We start from the raw sequence: 19,613 nt of genomic DNA, 5'->3' as shown, positions 1-19,613 counted from the left end.
CACTTGCACACACAGGGCACACACATACATGCACATACCACACACCTACACATCACATACTTCACATACAAATGCAAAAGAGAAAACATTTTCAAAGTTTTGTAGCAGTTTGGATTTCAGATTGTCAAACGAAAGGCGCTCAACCTGTATTGTCAGGAAGGCAGGTCGATAATTTCCCTTAACTTTCAGTAGAGTACAGCTTCCAGATACGCAGGTAAGGGAAGCTCTCCCACCAATAACCTTTCCTGTATTTTGCCTTGGAAAACATCATGAAGAACATATTATTGATTCCTATGTTAGGCCAGGTGGCCTGTGATGTAAATTTTGGCTAAAAAGTTATCTTTCTAAGTTTTTTATGACCCATTTTATGTATATGTGAAGCTATTGTTATTATTTCTGATTATTTTCCAAAATATTTCCTTCTGTAAATCACTGTAAACTTACATTTACTTATTACAGGGTTTTTAGTTTTTGTTTTGCTTTGGTTTTTTGCTCCTAACCAGGTTCTCTCATCTGGCATCTTAAGCTAGAATCCAGATATGCAAACTTCATTCTTTTGCTCTGTTTCTTAACTTCTAAAGCCCACCACAACTTCCAGTGGACCAGTCATTAACTAAAAGCAGAGGTATTGATCTATTTCCAGACACCTTCAACATTCTCTATGATCCTTACAGCTACCTTCTATGTCTCTTCTGATATATCTGTACTCAGTCTAAGATGACAGCAATGGACTAGTACAAGTAAGCTCGGGAAACTCCAGACACTCCCTGCTACATGGCTGTGACAGGCAGACATGCGTTCAGATCAGCCAGGGCAAGACTAGGTACACACACTTCCATGCCCTGCAAGTTGTGCAGTTTCTTGTACATACCTGTGAGTACAGGTCTCCATATTCTTCCAGAGAGCTGGGTCCCACTTCTTCAGGAGGTCCTCATTGACCCTGTGTAGGAAAAGCCAGTTCCTCAGCAGCCATGTAGACAACTGGGTGTGGTCTGTAACCCCAGTCCTGTGGGAAACAGAGACCAAACAATCAATGGGCTTCCTCACAAAAAAGGCAGCTCTGAGTTCAGAGCAGTGACTCCATCTCAAGGAACTAAGCACGTGAGGAATGGAGGGGAACACCTAGTGTTCTTTGACCACTTGCACACACAGGGCACACACATACATGCACATACCACACACCTACACATCACATACTTCACATACAAATGCAATAAAAAGAAAACATTTTCAAAGTTTTGTAGCAGTTTGGATTTCAGATTGTCAAACAAAAGGCTCAGTTTTCCTCTTAACCATCTTTTTTTTTTTTTCATTAAGTAGAAAGTTGTATGGATACATGATATGTTAGTACCATCATTTCCCTCCTCCCTATCCCCATTCTGCTGAGGACCCTCCTCAATGGGATTGCTAGTATTGCCCTGGGGTTGCAGGTTATGAGATTTGAGAGCATCTGTCAGTCATTGTAAGACGGGGCAGTGCCTCTCGGCATTGCCTTCCACTCTGTGGCTTCCTTTCTTTCTGCTCCCTCTTCCACAAAATTCCCTGAGCCATGGTGGGAGTATTTTAAGTCTACTTTAGTGAGCTGTCAGCATGTTCTGGGTTTCTTCTTTGGTGCATTTCGAGTGTCCTCAGTGTCTGTCTCCACGACCCTGGTGCTGCCTGACAGGCTCACTATTGAAGCAGCACTATTGCTAATGTCGCCAGTTCCTCTGTGGTTTCACCTGGGCCCTGGCTGCTGTGAGAGGGCTGGTTCATCTCCTCATTCTAGCTGCCTTCTGAGAAAGAAAAACAGATTCTCCAAAGGAGACTGAGGTCAGCATAGTTAGCCACCTCCTATTATCTCTTCCATTTCCACATTCTTTTTGCCATATACTCTTCTTTGTTTATTTCTTATTTCCATGGTATATACCTTTCCTGCTCTGCTGAACCAGAGTTGAAGTGGACCATCACCTTTTTTCAGTCATGGTGATTGATTTTTATGCAAAATGATGAGTTAATAAGGAAAGTGATATATCTTTATACAAGAATCACATTTAGAAAATAAAGATGTAATAACATTTTCAGTTAAAAATTCCTCCCTGAAGTAACTCTTCAGAAGAAGAAAGATTTTTAAAGACTGAAAAAGATGATAATATGACTTTGCTAAGTTCACACAGCAGATAGCAATATAACTGGGACTAGAATCAGTTTGCATTCTACCATTTCAGTGTGACATTTGCTGACTGTATCTTGTGTCTCATACACTGAGCTCAGTGTAAGGTCACTAAAGGTACCCAAGCCCATGTCCACCTTAACTATGTCATTTGCTTCTCTCCTATATTTGCTCTAAACAAGGGGAAGGAATAGCACCAGAGCTCAAGAAACACTTCTAAGCTCCAAACTGTAGCTGTATGTTCCATGGGGATGAATTGCTTCTTCACCGGCACAGACCTCTTAGACGGCCCATTCCAAACAGGTCCAGGGCCGTGTGGTTGCACAGGTCACAGTACATGAAGAGTTATTTTACTAGGAAGACGGAGGCAGAGCAGTATTGAAAGTTGAAGCCTGCCTGGGCTACATAATAACTTCCAAGTCAGTTTGATCTATAATGTAAAACCCTGCCTCAAATAAAGTAAAGAATCTTGATTATTATGCTCATTTAGATTAAAACTGCTTCCCTATGAGCCAGATGTGGTGGCATATACCTTTAATTCCAGCGCTCAAGAGTCTGAGGTAAGAAGATGAGTTTAAGGACAACCGGAGCCACAGAGTGAGTTACAGGTCAGCCTGGACCAGAGTGTGACCCTGCTTCAACCCCCCCCACACACACACACAAAAGCCTGTAGGCCTATTCCTCATTATGTGATATTAAGTTAGGTAAGATAAAATTCATTTCTCAAAAACTCATTTCTCAATCCCCTCATGTGTGAAATAGAGATTAGTGAATAGTTCTCATCATTAGAGTAATTGTAAGGAAAAAATAATGAAAGCACTTAAGTAAATAATGAAAGCAGGGCTGGAGGGATGGCTTAGCAATTAAGGCATTTGCCTGCAAAGTCAAAAAACCCAGGTTCGATTCCCAGGACCCACATTAGCCAGATGCACAAGGGGGAATACATGTCTGAAGTTCCTTTGCAATAGCTAGAGGCTCTGGCATGCCCATTCTCTCTCTCCCTCTTTCTCTGTCAAATAAATGAAAATAAACTAAAAAAAGGCTAGAGAGATGGATTAGTGGTTAAGATGCATGCCTATGAAGCCTAAGGACCCAGGTTCGATTCTGCAGGTCCCACATAAGCCAGATGAACATGGTGGCACATGCATCTAGAGTTCATTTGCAGTGGCTAGAAGCCCTGGCGCACCTATTCATTGCCCCCCCCCCCGTAATAAATAAATAAAAACTTTTAAAAAATGATGAAAGCCACACCCAGATCCTTTCTGTTGCACAATTTCGAAGCAGCTGAAAAGGGATCCTGGGAATAACAACAGAAGGAGTTTGGGCACAGAATGCAACGCATCAGACATACATACCCTTATTTTAGAAAAAGAGAAACTGAAGTGGCATGATACAAAGGCTAAATTTAAAAGGCAGAGTTAGATATTATCAGGAAAAAATAAAGGTCATAAACAATTCACAAGTATATTTTCCCCAGTGGTTAACTGCCTCCAGATGCAAAAGTTATGAGAATATTGAGTACAGGTATATTATACCATCAAAGTAAAATTTACTTTGCAGGATGTGTGATGTCACATGTCACCTCTTTCTCAAGGCATTCTGGATAGCTTGAATGTCTGGCTTGCTGTCTTCAAAAAGCCTTATTATGGGGCTGGAGAGATGGCTTAGCAGTTAAGGTGCTTGCCTGTGAAGCCTAAAGGCCCCAGTTCGATTCTCCAGGTCCCGCATCAGCCAGATGCTCATGGTGGCACATGCATCTGGAGTTCGTTTGCAGGGGCTAGAGGTCCTGGTGCATCCATTCACTCTTCCTTTCTCTCTACCTGCCTCTCTCTCTCTCTCTCTCTTTCTCTCAAATAAATAAATGAAATGTATATAAAAAAATGATGAAAGCACTTAGTAGTTAACTCAAAGTAAGAGTTCCATAGATTATTAGGCTATTGCTTAATAATTGCTTAAAAGGAAAGAAAACCTATATTTACTTTGTTTTGTTTTGTTTTGTTTTGTTTTGAGGTGGGATCTCACTGTAGCCCACACTGACCTGGAACTCACTCTGTAGTTCCAGACCAGCCTTGAATTTACAGCAATCCTCCTATCCTCCTGCCTCTGCCTCCCAAATTCTGGGATTAAAAGTATGTGCTGCTATGCCCCACCCTACATTTACTTTTTTTAAATTTAATTGTTTATTTTTTTATTTGAGAGCAACAGAGAGAGAAAGAGGCAAACAGACAGAGAGACAGAGAGAATGGGCACGCCAGGGCTTCTAGCCACTGCAAACGAATTCCAGATGCGTGCGCCCCCTTGTGCATCTGGCTAACATGGGTCCTGGGGAATCGAGCCTTGAACCGGCATCCTTAGGCTTCACAGGCAAGCACTTAACTGCTAAGCCATCTCTCCAGCCCCCTACATTTACTTTTAAAGTGCATTGAAGCTACTAACCTGTGGCTTGAAGTCATTTACTATAAATCTAGGCCAATAACTTTAAAACTTTGTTGAAAGCAAAAAGAAATATATTTTATATTTTATACATACTAACATATTCATCTTATACCATAATTCAGATAGTACTAAACCACAGTGCAAAAATGTATATATTCTTTTTAAAAATCACAAAATAATATTCGTGCATATTACATGTAGCCCACATAGTGGTTTTTTCCATAGCCTGGAATCTGTTTTGAATAATTGGACATACTAAAGTGAATCAAAAACCATGAAGGGAATCCTGTAGTTTGAAAACGACACTATTATAGACCCTCTGCTGGTGTTGAATGCTCAGAGTGACCAAGAATCACTTGGGAAATCTAAGTAGCACCAATGCAGTGGTGTAATTCCTTCAATAAAATGACTACAGGTGGGATTCCAAGTTCCCAAAGCCCTCCCTGACTCATGAGAGAACAGACCATTTCAGCATGGCTGAGTTTTCTGCTAAATGATAGACACCCAGCAGCTTTTCACTAATGACCTTCTATTTATGCCATGCTTAGTGTGTTTTGTTTAATACTATCCTTCCCACTCTTTCAATACAAATAATTGAGTTTAAGATTTAGGAGAGACAACAGCTCCCATGTATTGGCTTGCAAAAAGAAAACAATCAACAAATACTTAGAGTGCCTACATATCAGGTGCTTAGCATATCAACAAGAGTGAACATGATTAGAGCCCTACTAGGACAAGCATAGCACACAGTCCTGTAGGGAAAAGAAAATGCAGTCATAGTGCAATGTGATCAGAGTTCAAATAGAGCTCCGTACAGCTCAGCAATGAGGAGTGCTTTTCAGAGAAGTTAACACCGTGTCTGGCTCTAAGGGATAAATGGAAGCTTGTCATGTCAGAGGATGGGAGAAATCATCCTAGGGGAAGCACAAGAACTACGCTGTGTGGGGGGCCTAGCTCAGCCACTGAACTTCACTGGAATCATCTTAGCATCCCACATTCTGGTAGGAAAGCACACGACTTTGCTCATCAACCAGTACACAGGAGGCCTGTGCCTTTGCTGTGCCGTTCCAGACATGTGTTCCATTCTCTGTACGCCTTTAACCAGAAACCCTGTGATCCTTACTGATTTCTGATGCCCTTTGTCTGCTAACGTCATGAGTGTCCTTCATGCCTGGCTTCCAAAGGAGTGAGATAGGAATGAAAGTCATTTCTGAAGATTTTTCTTTTATCATATTATATTTTAGACAATTTTGCACTTTATAGCCAATACTGCTATGGTTCTTAACATAGAATCCTTTACTTTCATTTGTTTGAACAGTTCCTTTGCTCAGAAAACGATGTTATTCACAAATTTTGTTGTTACCAGGTAAAATGTGCCATTGTCTCAAAATACTACCTATTGGAAAAAACAATATTACTCAAATTACAAAAGCATTATCTCAAATACTATCATTTCAGTGCAAGTAGGGATTTTAAGAGAAGTCATTTACTTTAGCCATCACAAGCTGTCATATTAGTGGTATTAGGTATTGTCACAGGATCATGAATTTTTTGTTGCTTGTAGCTGTATTTACTTATGGAAAATAAACATAATTTCTAAATGCATGGAAGAGAAGGAAGCTAGTGTGGCAATGCTTAATGCTTTTCTGCAAAACCATGCCATAGTTATCCCAAATGGTTGCTAGAGCTTCATTGTTTCATGTGAGGACCTTGCTCCAAAAGCAGATGTGATGGCTGTGTAGTATTTGGCAGTCTCCTTCAATGTGAGGGCCAATGTACTGGGAACATTGACGCACATACCCAGATTTCCTTATTTGTATTATAAAAGCTTGCTTCTGGCTGCCAGTCTTCAAAAGCTTGTTCCATTTGGTATAATTGTGTAGTGGCACCTATGCTGTGCTGCCCTTCTCATTGTGCTAATAGTATCTATAAACTGGTGCTGAAATTTCATGTGACAAGCACTCAATTCATCTTTTTTTGTGACTATGCAGCTTTCTGTTTATTTACATTTCTCTGTTAACTTAATCTTAAAAAAAAAAAAAGACATTTTGTTCTTTTAATTGCTCTGGTGTTTGCTGCTGTAGACATTTCATTTCTCCTCTGTCTTTAACCTTACCTGCCAGTGCATGAGTACAGAGATAAGTGTTTCACTCAGTCAAATCTCAAATCTTCAGCTAAGGAGAGAGTTCATAATCAAGGTACTGTATTATATATCCCAATATGTCACTTTTCTAAAACCATCTTCATATGAAAGTATATGTAAAAGAGACTTTTTATTTGTCAAATTATATTCTTAATTATCATCTACATTCTGAATTTCCTGTGATTCCATTTAAAACACTTGCCAGAGTATCTGAGAAACATTTATAAATCACATAGAAATATGCCTTTATTTTAAGCAGAAATCACCACAAAAGCTTTGCTTGAGAACTAATATATTAACTATGTAAGTGCTGAGAAAGGAGGAAGTGCTAGGATATTACCATGATGAGTTACAGTCACTTAGAACAAGCTGGATTTGTTACTGGAGAAAGAGCAAAGCCTCTGAAATAGCCCTTCCACATCTGGTCAAGAAAGTCCCTGTAGGAGTTACTCCTCCAACCCCACCCCACCCCCCACCTCCCCCCCCATCCCCCCACCACCACCACCCCACCACCACCCCCGGCTTACTCCGCAGTGACCAGGCATGCATGAGAGGCTTCGCTTGTTTTGAAGCTGTCACAGTGCTAGTCAAATTTGAGAATCAGAATATGCCTGTGCTTTATGCTAATATTTAATCATTTTACTTGCACAGAGAAACCCTGGAGTTTTCTAATATGAATAGGTTAAGGTACACCCTAAGACTTTTTTTCTGCCTGCTTAGCATAGCCTTTGTCTTAGAAGATTGCTGCTTCTGACTAGCATCTTAAATATTCCTAAGATTAAGTGAAATGCACATTTTAAATTTATAATTTCTCATCTTATGAGTACTAAAAATCTATAACTTTTATGTCTTTAAAATTACGTTGTTTTGAGCCGGGCGTGGTGGCGCACACCTTTAATCCCAGCACTCGGGAGGCAGAGGTAGGAGGATCACCATGAGTTCGAGGCCACCCTGAGACTCCATAGTGAATTCCAGGTCAGCCTGGGCCAGAGTGAGACCCTACCTCGAAAAAAAAAAAAATTACGTTGTTTTGATCTAATATGTAAATATAAGTTCTATATCCAGCTTTTAGTATGTTTCTAGTTTATATCGTAATTAAAATTAGCTCTAGAACTTAAGTCTTTTTCCTTACTCAGTGGCATTCTACATTAGATCATCTCACTCAGTTCTCTTGACTTTTGTGAAAGGTGTGTGGGCAAGTCTTCGTTCCAGCACCCGCTTGATCAGCTCTCCAGCGTCCTTCATTGATGTTGGCGCACGGCTTGCGGGCAAGGATCATTCAGCCTCCTACAATAACAGCACCTATCTGCAAAACCAGCTCCTGAAACGACAAGCAGCCCTTTATATATTTGGTGAAAAGTCACAACTAAGGGTAAGAATTTTTGTATCACTTAGAAAATATATGGAAACATAGGGCAGTTTATAAAACCTGTCACTAAGTTTACCCTCCCAAAATGTTATGGTTCTTAACATAGGGTTAATATCTCAAAAAAAAAAAGAAAGAAAGAAAGAAAGAAAAAAGCATTTGAAAACCAGGCATGACAGCACATGCCTATACTTGGGTATTGGAGGCACAAGGATCAAGAGTTAAAAACCAGCCTCAGCCACATAGCAAATTTAAGGCCAGACAAATCTATATGAAACCTTGTCTCAAAAAAATAAACTACAATAAAGCCAGGCATGGTGGCACACCTTTAATCCCAGCACTTGGGAGGTAGAGGTAGGTAGATTGCTGTTAGTCCGAGGCCACCCTAAGACTACATAGTAAATTCCAGGTCAGCCTTGGCTACAGTGAGACCCTACCTCGAAAAACAAAAAAAAAAAAGAAAGAAATGTGTGTGTGTGTGTGTGTGTGTGTGTGTGTGTGTGTGTGTACGTACACATACCATGGTGCAGATATGTAGGTCCTTGCCTTCCACCTTGTTTGAGACAGGGTCTCTCTTGCTGTTTGCTGCCACAAAACCCAGACTAACTGGCCCACAAGCTTCAAGATTCTCCTGATTCTGCCTCCCATTGTCCTAGCCATATTGGGATTATTTTTATTAGCTGTTTATGTATACATACACATGTATACATGTTTATGCATATATATTTACATATGAATGCACATGCATTTTATTAGCCATAAAGATAAATATTTATCCATACTATTTTTTAATCCACATAAATATCAGGAATAATGGGAAGTATAAATAGTAGAAGGAACTGAGGCTTATTTGTACTGTGCTTTCCATTATCTCCATTCAGTTTCCACAGGAATCTGTGCCATATAGAACAATTGATTTTTGTTCTTTAAACCTGTGGTTACAGAGGCTGCAGGAGGCAGAGAGGATGGTGGAAGATTATGGCTCTGCACATGGAGGCAAGATAAGGCCATAGCTGGCCTTTCTAAATAATAGTTTTTCAAACTTCTCAAAACTATATATAGAGAGAAAGCAGATAATTTAGCATATCAGGTGCTAATCAACTTTGGCCTGTCACTATCCTAGGAGACTCACTGTACAAGATCTTATAAATTATAAAAGTAGCCTCCACCTCCAAAAGCAACAGTAATCCCTTGAGCTTAACACTGATTCTCCACGCCATATATGAGAAGAACCTTATTAGCGTCAGTGAATATGCAATAAATGGAAGTATTTGTTAATTCAGAAATCTCAAAGCTTAGGCGTAAGCAGTCTAGACAGACCTTTGGCTGACCCATAGAGCAGAAGCTAGAAACAATGTGTTCTCAGCAGGAACCCACATGCTCAGCCTTTGAGATGCCCATGGCTGAGTCATCTCTGCTGTAAAGGCTGGCATTAAGGACTCTTGCCATTGCTTAGACTGCTAGAATCACTTAGTCACCAGCCTGTAGAGCAGAGGGCATGAAACCTCTGTCATGTTCATAATTACTTTAATCACTTTTTAACATCTAACATTGTTAGATATTTAGATTTCTTTATCTTCATATGTGAAACTGTCACATTTCTAAGTGTATAGCCTTGTTCCTTGTTACTTTTTTATTAAGATTAAAATTCAGTAGATTTTTTTCCCCTATGTTTAAGATTACGTCTAAGGCAGGGGAGTTTGCTCAGTGGTTTTTTGTAGCAACAGCAAGAAGCCGTGGTGCACTCATATTCTCTCTGCATCCTTCCCTCCCTCCCTCCCTCTCTCTTTCTGCTTACAAATACATAAATAATAAGGATTTAAAATAGCTTATTTCTTCCAAATAGCTTCATCAAAAGGAAACTTTTTAAGCTGGGCGTGGTGGTGTGCGCCTTTAATCCCAGCACTCGGGAGGCAGAGGTAGGAGGATCGCCGTGAGTTCGAGGCTACCCTGAGGCTCCATAGTGAATTCCAGGTCAGCCTGGGCTAGAGTGAAACCCTACCTCAAAAAAACAAAAAAAAAAAAAGGGAACTTTTGTTTAGACAGGGTCTTACTATGTAGGCCAGCCCTACATTGGTTTCCCAGGTGCTGGGATAACAGGCATATTCTACCACACTCAGCTAAAAATGAAATTATTAATGCAGAGAAGATTTTGCTTCTGATACATTATTAGAAAGCTATTTTAGAGCTGGCAATGCACTTCAGTGGTAGAGCACTTATCTACATGCAGAAGGCCCTGAGTTCAATCCCAACACCACATAAGACAAGTGTGGTGGCACATGTCTATAATCCTAGCACCAAGGAGATGGAGGCAGGGGATCAAAAGTTCAAGTCACCTGTTATAATATAAAAGAAATATCAATATAAAGTAAGTTCAAGTCGTCCTCAGCTAAAAAAATAAAAACAAGTCAAGGCCAGCCAGGGATACAGAAGACCCTGTTTCAAAAACAAAAAAGTGATGGGGGCTGGGTATATTGTTCAGTGGTTAAAGGAGCTTGCTCTACAAGCCTGACGACCAATGTTTGATCCCCAGCACCCACATAAAGTCATGTGCAAAATGGCACATGCCACTGTGATCACAACTTGCTATGCCAATAGGAGATGGAACCAGGAGAATCCAAAGCTCCAGGGCCAGCTATCCTGGCCTTCCCAGCAGGAAAATAAATAACAAGAGAGACCCTGCCCCAAACAAGGTAGAAGGAGAGAACCCACACCCAAGGTCATCCTCTGACCTCTACCAGCATGCATATACACATACACAGACACACAAATTATTTTTTAAAATTCTAAGTGTAAAAGCTCATACCTCACAAAGTAAATTTCACATGGATTAAAGGCATAAATAAAAGCCAGGCATTTCAGGTTCTCAGTTGACACCATTCCCAAGCTAACTAGTCTGTCTCTTGAAAGGACTAGACTTGCCAGGTCAGGCAACCACGAGAATGCCCCCACTGCTGATCCAGGGGTGTATGGGAAGCTCTTCCTTGGCCCTTGGCAGCTGTTAGGTGTCAGCTGCTGTGTGTTGCTGGCATCGCCCTGTTGAGAGCTTTGCTTATTTACCTTCAGCACTTCATCTGCCTAATTCTCCGCATCTTCATCCACAGAGCTTCAAAGTAGAATTTGCTTTAAATTGTGAGTTTATTCCTGTTGAATTCCATGAAATCCGACAAGTGAAAGCAAGTTTTAAGAAGCTGATGAGGGCTTGTATCCCAAGCACCATCCCTACCGACTCAGAAGTGACATTCCTGAAGGCTCTGGGAGATTCTGAGTGGTTCCCCCAGGTAACATTTGAAGGAGCTGTGAATCTATAGAGCTAACATTTGACCCCCCCACCTGCCACTGTGCACTCCCCACTCTCCCTTGTTGTGTGTGCCCTCTGTACAAACAGTGGGACACAGCAGGTGAGGAGGGAGAAGCTCGATAGCTTGGGTTCTGTCTCTCTGTAATTGGAAGTTTGGTAATTTGGGGGGGGGGTTGTTTTTGGTGTGCAGCAAGTTGAATCTGGACATGTTATAGAGCTCCTGCTCTGGTGTCAAGACAGCCAGGATCCAGGACAAAGGGTGATCTCTGCGTGACTCCCCAGCCTTTCCCTCTTCCTTTCTCATCTCTCATTTCCCTTTGCCTGTTTTGTCACTAGATCTTAGATTCACCCCCACACCAGCCACCAGAGGCACATTGGATTCTTTAAACCTTCCTAATGTGTGGGAAAAACTGTATTCATCATTCAAGCTAAACCACCCTTAGGATATTTCTAATTGAACTGTTATTGAGAAATTAACAAGAAGGAGATGTGCCAACACTCATTTACCCACATTTCTTCCAAACCACAGAAAGAAAAGTATTTCTGTCATGCATGTTAATACTGGTGAAGACATCTAGCCTGGAGCAGCATCCCTGCGCTTAACCTTCTGTTGTGTCTTTAGGCCCTCACTGCTGTGCCCACTGTCCTTCCTACCCTGAAGTCATCTCTTGTTGCCTACTGTCACAGTTTCCCTCCAGGAATCCTGCCTCTCCTCACCATTACCAAGTGCTAGGGATTGAACCCTTCTACTGCTAAGCTGATTCCTAGCCCCATTCTTCTCTCTTAAGGAAAAAGAACGGTTTCCCATAGCATATTAGACCAAATGGCAAAGACACCAAGAAATGCTGTCACTATCCAGGTCAGTGAATATCCTCAAGATATATAAACTATAGAGAAGCATGCCACATATGCAGTAAGTTATAAGCATGTATCCAGATACATTACCTTTAAGCCAGTGTAGGAGACCTGAATTCCCAGGGAAGGAGCTCACCAATATTTTTCCTGTCTGTCCCTAGGCTATAGCCCCACTCCAAAGTGTCCTTACCACCCAGCTCTTGTCTGTGTTTCTGATTCTTTCTGTGTGCTGCTCCTTGCAGAAAAGGTAGGCCTGTGCCACAAATGAGGGGCTAAATATAGATGAAAATATTACCTTAGGACTGGGGAGATGGCTCAGCGGCTAAAGGCGCTTGGTTGAAAATGTTAACCTTACTTGGGATGGTGACATTTTAGAAGTAAACTGTTAGAGCAAATGCCAAGCCCAAGAGAATCCAAGCATAGTGGTAGCTGGGTAGTGAAAAAGACAAGGAAGAGCCTCTCCTTACTTTGTTCCTATGCTTAAAATAGCCCAGCTCTGTTTAAAATATGGATTTTATTTCAGAGTTGGTTTCCTACTGCCAGTTATGTCATATAATGTTCAAAGTACATTTTAAAACTAGAATTTGGGCTGAGAGATGTTTCATTAGTTAAAGGCACTTGCTTGTAAGTCCTGATGGCCCAGGTTCAACTCCCCAGTACCCACATAAAGCCAGATGCACAAAGTAATACATGCATCTGGAGTTTAGAATGGCAAGAGGCCATAACATACCCATTCTCATTCTCTTTCTCTTTCCCTCTCCCTTCTTCCTTCCCTCCACTTCTTCCCCCTTCCCCCCGCTCTTGCAAATAAATAAAATACACTAAGGAAAAGAAAGAAAATAAAACTAGAACGTCCTACACTTAGTTCTGAAATTGATACTGTGTGCCCTCATTAATCATTCACTAAAGATTTTGTATCCATAGGGCTGTTTAAAAGGATGAGCAAAAATATAAACCATCTTCCCATGTGATATGTAGTACAGACCAATAAGAATGTCTGTTTAACATATAATTCACAGTATAATGATACCAGATAAATTGAGTATCTAAATAGAAATTACCACTTCATTAAAAATCAGATATGAAATCCAATAACTATCAAAAATGCCAGTTAGAATCTTTATCTTTCTTATTTTATAGACTTATAACTCTTCTATTTTCAAAGAACTAGCAGAAGGTCATTTTATTTTATTGTAAGTCATGTGAATATATTGTTTTCATATGTGTCTATCTTTAAAATGCATCATTTTTGTTTTTATTTTGAGGCAGGGTCTCATTCTAGCCCAGGCCGACCTGGACTTACTCTGTAATCCAGGCTGTAGAATGCATCATTATTTAATTTTGGTTTGACAAGAACCTCAAATATTTGAAACATTATCTGATGCTTTTGTCTATGCATTTCATCCTAACTTGTTTGATTATCCAAGGTCCATGACCAGTCTCTCTGTCCTCTGCTCAGAATGTGCATGGTCTGATTAGCTAGTACTGCATTACAGCATTGGTGAGCTTTATAAGTAAGAACTATTATTGCATAGATACTTTCAATGCCAGAAACAAACTGGCCAGTATAATAAAATGTCTAAGTATGGATCATTTGAAAACATGAAAGTTATAGGGACATCATCTTCAAGCTATTTCTTTTTTGTTGTTGTTTATTTTTACTTATTTATTTGAGAGTGACAGACAGAGAAAGAGGTAGATAGAGAGAGAGAATGGGTGCGCCAGGGCCTCCAGCCACTGCAAACGAACTCCAGATATGTGTGCCCCCTTGTGCATATGCCTTACATGGGTCCGGGGGAATCGGCTCCTTAGGCTTCATAGGCAAGCACTTAACCGCTAAGCCATCTCTCCAGCCCCAAGCTTTTTCTTGAAAATGGAAATATTTAAGGGCTGGGTAGAAGGACTTAAGTAGAGCTTCAGTAGTGTGCTTTGTTCGTGGTCATAGCTCACAATGAAGAGTAAACAAAACCATGGCAGAGTTGGGGGTATTTTCCTCACTGTTGCAGTCCGGTTCGCATTGCTATTAGAAATCACCCAACCCAGAGCAGCTTCTGGGAAAAAGAGATTTATTTTGGCTTACAGGCTCGAGGGGAAGCTCCACGATGGCAGGGGAAAACGATGGCATGAGCAGAGGGTGGACATCACCCCCTGGCCAACATAAGGTAGACCACAGCAACAGGAGAGTGTGCCAAACACTGGCAAGGGGAAACTGGCTATAACACCATAAGCCCACCCCCAGCAATACACTCTCTCCAGGAGGCGTTAATTCCCAAATCTCCATCAGCTGGTAACCTGGCATTCAGAACACCTAAATTTATGGAGGACACTTGAATCAAACCACCACATTCCGCCCCTGACCCCCATAAACTGATAATCATACATGATGTAAAATGCAATGCATTCATCTCATTTTAAAAGTCCCCATAGTTTTTATCAGTCCCAATGATGTTCATACATCCCCATAGTCCAAGATCTTTGAACTGAGCCATAATACCAAAAAATAACCTCAAAAAACCCATAATGGCACAGAATAAATATTCACACTACAGTAGATGGCATTGGGCATAGCAAAGAAACATTCAACCAATACATGATTTAAAACAACCAGGGCAAACATCAAAATCTGTAGCTTCAAGTCCAGCAACTCTAGCCAGTGACAAATCTTCAAATCCATTAATTCTAACCAGCAACAAGTCTCTGGCATTCCAATTCCACCCCTCCAGCTAGGCTACTCACAGTCCTGGCAAACTTCATTGGGGCCGGCAGCTCCTTGGCAGCCATCTCATGGTCCCGGCATCTCCACTGGGTCTCCACTGCAATCCACAGTTCATCCTCATGGCCCCATGGGATCTCTATGCAGGCAGCCAGCAAACCTGCTTCATACTGCCCATGGCCATTTCCAAAACACAAGACCATGTTGCAAACTCAATGACCCTCTCTCCAGCATTTCTTATACTCCACAATACCAGGTAGGGTGCCAATTTGTTAATCCAGGGGGGATTAAAGCAGACTTTGAAGAACAAGACTCCTTGAGCACTCAGGCCCCTTCAAAAGAGTCTACATTCTTCTTGTTGCCCCAGCGCAGGTCAGCTAGCCCAGTCTCATAGGTTGTAATCTCTCAGTTGCAGCTGAACAGGCAACAGTTCACCCAAAGATTTTTCTTTCTGTGCCATATCCCTCTGCACACACCAGTTCATTTCTACGCGAAGCAACCCTGCACAACTTCTCAGGACGTGGGCACAAGAGCAAGCTTCTCACACAAACTGCTAGCCCAGTCCAGGCAAAACTTTTTCTCACCCTCTTAAGTCAAACCTCACAGTCCATAGTTCTTACTGCATTCAGGTCTTGCATCTCAGACCAGAACAGTCCATCAGGCTGTACTTACAGCACTGCAAGGCATCTGTTAGGCCAAGGTTTCAACTCCTTCCACATTCCTCTTGAAAACCAGCTCCAAAAGGCCAAAGCCACAGTCAGGTGTTTAGCAGCAACCCCACTCCTGGTACCACTTTACTGTTGCAGTCTGGTTTGCATTGCTGTTAGAAATCACCCAACCAAGAGTAGCTTCTGGGAAAAAGATTTATTTTGGCTTACAGGCTCGAGGGGAAGCTCCACGATGGCAGGGGAAAACAATGGCATGAGCAGAGGGTGGACATCACCCCCTGGCCAACATAAGGTGGACCACAGCAACAGGAGAGTGTGCCAAACACTGGCAAGGGGAAACTGGCTATAACACCCATAAGCCCGCCCCCAACAACACACTCTCTCCAGGAGGCATTAATTCCCAAATCTCCATCAGCTGGGAACCTAGCATTCAGAACGCCTAAGTTTATGGGGGACACCTGAATCAAACCACCACACTCACCATTCTCATATCTTTTCTAGGGCTGAGTAAAATATGAGGACTAGGGCACCTATCCTGTCTCATAACTTCTGTTATTATTTGCATCTATAAATTATTTGAGAAGAAATGTTATGTCCCTCAGTGTTCATAAAGTGGACTTTTTGATGCTGAGATGAGTAACTTGCTGGCTTACAAACACTGTACTTCTAGCCCTGAAGAATATGATCTTCTCTAGCAGAATAGTGCTGTCCATTTTTAATTGTGGATACTTAAAAAAAAAAAAAAATAGCATGATCGCTGGGCTTGGTGGCACACGCCTTTAATCCTGTCACTTGGGAAGCAGAGGTAGGAGGGTCACTGTGAGTTTGAGGCCAGCCTAAACTACACAATGAATTCCAGGTCAGCCTGGGCTAGAGTGAGATCCTACCTTGAAAAAGAAAAAAGCATAAACAAAATAGTGAACGGCAGGCTGGAGAGATGACTTAGCCATTAAGGCACTTGCCTGTGAAGCCTAAGGACCCAGGTTTGATTCTCCAGGTCCCACGTAAGCCAGATGCACAAGGTGGCACCTGTATCTGGAGAACATATTTGCTGTCTGGGTATCTAGAGGACCTGAGGCAGCCATTCTCTCCTTTCTTCCCACTCACCCCCCATCTCTCCCTCCTTTCTCTGTCTCAAATAAATAAATAAGTAAAATAACTTTACTGAGTGTGGTGGCACACACTTTTAATCCCAGCAGGCACAGGTAGGAGGATCACCATGAGTTCGAGGCCACCCTGAGACTACCTAGTGAATTCCAGGTTAGCCTGAGCTAGAGTGAGACCCTACCTTAAAAAAAAAAAAAAAAAAACAAACTTTAAGATAGTGAACAGCACTACAAATCTAAAGCCATTTGAATCTCATTATGCAAAAGTCACTTGGTTTTAAAGTGGATCTAAAACCTAAAATTCCCCAAGCTGGAAAAAAAAAAAATGAAAGGAAAGAGAAAAGTCTTTGGTTTCATTGTATTCTCCTTTTCTCTCTCTCAGCTTCACAGGATACTGCAGCTGGCTCTGGTTGTCTCAGAAGTACTTGAGAATGGGTCCTCAGTTTTGGTCTGTTTGGAGGAAGGCTGGGACATCACCACACAAGTAAATTGTCACATGTATTTTTCAACACTTTGTTTTAAATCTCAATTGAGTTTTTAAATTCTGCAAATGATGGGTTTGTATAATGATTAATGTGTTTATAGACAGAAGAAGTCTCCCACTGTCTTCCACCTGGCAATCCAAAAAGCTCTGTCAGCCCCTACAGAGCCCCGAGTTCAGGTATCAGGCTCCCATGTCCACAGGTACGCCACACAGGCTTGCGGAGGGAGTCCCTGACCAGCACTGTAGGGCATAGACCACCCTTGCTGGCTTTTCTGCATCCTTTCTCTGGTTCTCGAAGCCCCATATTTACTAACTCCAGAATGAAAAAGACAATTCATATGATTACATACTACATGAAGATACTAGCCTGTGCCTACCAGAGAGTAGACTAGGTTTGAATCGATCATCTGATGTCATTTATTAACCTAGGAAAAGGCCACAGAATTAAAATTTTTATTCCCTGAAATAAAACATATAGCCAAAATGAATTTAAGTTTTTTTGTTTTAACTGGAAAATTTGAAGGCTTCATTTTATTGTCTATCTGGAGCAGTTAGTGAACATATTTGCTGTCTGGGTATCTTTGCTTGTGAATTAGCCATCACCAGAAGGAAATATTTTCATCTTAGTAACATAACTAAAATCTGCTTATTCCCTAGGTGACATCCCTGGTACAGTTACTCAGTGATCCCTTTTATAGAACAATTGAAGGCTTCCGGATGTTGGTTGAAAAGGAGTGGCTCTCTTTTGGTCATAAATTCAGTCAGCGGAGCAGCTTAACCCTCAACTCTCAGGGTAGTGGTTTTGCACCAGTCTTCTTACAATTCTTAGACTGTGTTCACCAGGTAAGTAGAACAAGGGTAAAGTGACTTGATATGAAGGAAGTGCGGTGTCAAATCACCCTGTAGCCCCAGGCTGGCCTCACACTTGTGTCAATCCTCCTACCTCAGCCTCCTGAGTGCTGGGACTAAGGGCATGTGCCCCCAGCCCAGCTTAGAACTGGTGGTTTCTGAACTATAACTGCTGAGCTGATGATTAGACTGGCCCCCACATAAGGGAGTCAACACTCAATTACCATCATCAAGGAGGAACAAACTTGAGTTTATTCTCAAGTGTTTGGACCAAAATAGAACAGCAAAAGTCTCTAGATATAACATACCTATATCCTATACATGTTTTCACGCTTTGCTCAGGCCTACCATGTGCCTGAGAGCACAGGAGGCAGAGCCTGATCCCTCAAAAAATAATCAGCATTCATCCAGCAGGTTGAGAACACTAGCTGCGTTTGAAGGAGTAACCAAATTGGTGCTAATAAAGAGGCCATACAGTAGCCTAAGTATGTAGTCCCGGGGAGGGATGAATAGTCTCAGGGCTCTCTCATCCTCTCCCAGGCTCAGCAGTGAGACCCCCACTTTGTTGGAGCCAGGGCCAGAATTAGACTTGAGAACTGGTTGACACCAGGCTTTTGGGCTGAAGGTTAAATTGACCTAGGGCTGAAGCAGCATTGACATTGCCAGCCTTGTTTCATCTGCACCATCATCCCAAGGCAGATGAATCGGTTCTGGCATGTCCCACCTAACAGCAAGCCTCTGAAGTATCTACTGACAGGAAAGGCAGAAATGTTTTCAGGGACCCAGAGTTGGGACTAGGCATTCTGAAGAGGCCAGGAGGTGCATGGTTATGTTTTTTTTTGAGGGGGGGGGTTGTTTGTTGTTTTTATTCTATGGATCACTTACTTTTTAAAGTAACAGCTTTATTAAGCTATCATTTCTAATTCTTTTCTTTTCTTTCTTTTTTTTTTTTTTTTTGAGCCAAGCTCAACAGACTGTTCTTTTTTTTTAATGAGAGAGAGAGAATTGGTATGCCAGGGCCTCCAGCCACTGTAATTGAACTTCAGACACATGCACCCACCTTTTGCACATGTGCAAATTTACGTACTTGGCATCACCTTGTGCATCTGGTTTACATAGGATCTGGAGAGTCAAACATGGGACCTTAGACTTCACAGGCAAGCACCTTAACCACTCAGCCATCTCTCCAGCCCTAAACTATCCTTTCTATGTCATACAGTTAACCTATTTAAAATGTGTAACTCAGTAACAACTATTACCACAGTTTTAGAACATTTTTATCACCCTAGAGAAACCCATCCATCCCTTCCCCCACCATACACACACAACTCAGGCTGTGTTCTGATTGCTCTGTTGCCTTGTTGAAGCGGAGACCTGTTGAATAACTTAGACCCATCTACTCCAAGCAGCTCTTATAGCAGTGGTCACAGGGTTGAGTTTATATGTCAAAATTCATATTTGTTTTCTGTTTTGTTATTAGGCTTCATACTCACACTCCTTTTGTTAGAGATAAGAGAAGTTCACAGACCAGGATCTCTGG

General features: G+C 41.6%; 1 protein-coding gene across 4 annotated transcripts in view; it reads left to right on the top strand.

The window, feature by feature from the left end:
* Nucleotides 1-19,613, top strand: part of Sbf2 (SET binding factor 2) — a 386,553-nt gene that overhangs the window by 346,385 nt on the left and 20,555 nt on the right. For 2 of the 4 annotated variants that reach the window (XM_045146272.1, XM_045146273.1), the window contains 5 exons: nt 6,712-6,786; nt 7,919-8,103; nt 11,202-11,378; nt 17,123-17,224; nt 17,882-18,067. In XM_045146272.1, coding sequence (XP_045002207.1) covers nt 6,712-6,786; nt 7,919-8,103; nt 11,202-11,378; nt 17,123-17,224; nt 17,882-18,067 — 725 coding nt within the window. The remainder of the gene's footprint in view (nt 1-6,711; nt 6,787-7,918; nt 8,104-11,201; nt 11,379-17,122; nt 17,225-17,881; nt 18,068-19,613) is intronic. The other 2 variants (XM_045146275.1, XM_045146274.1) reach the window with 1 other exon arrangement.

Source organism: Jaculus jaculus, chromosome 3 (genome assembly GCF_020740685.1).
Source record: "Jaculus jaculus isolate mJacJac1 chromosome 3, mJacJac1.mat.Y.cur, whole genome shotgun sequence".
Taxonomy (NCBI): Eukaryota; Metazoa; Chordata; class Mammalia; order Rodentia; family Dipodidae; genus Jaculus; species Jaculus jaculus.
This window is presented reverse-complemented; position numbering and strand designations above follow the sequence as displayed.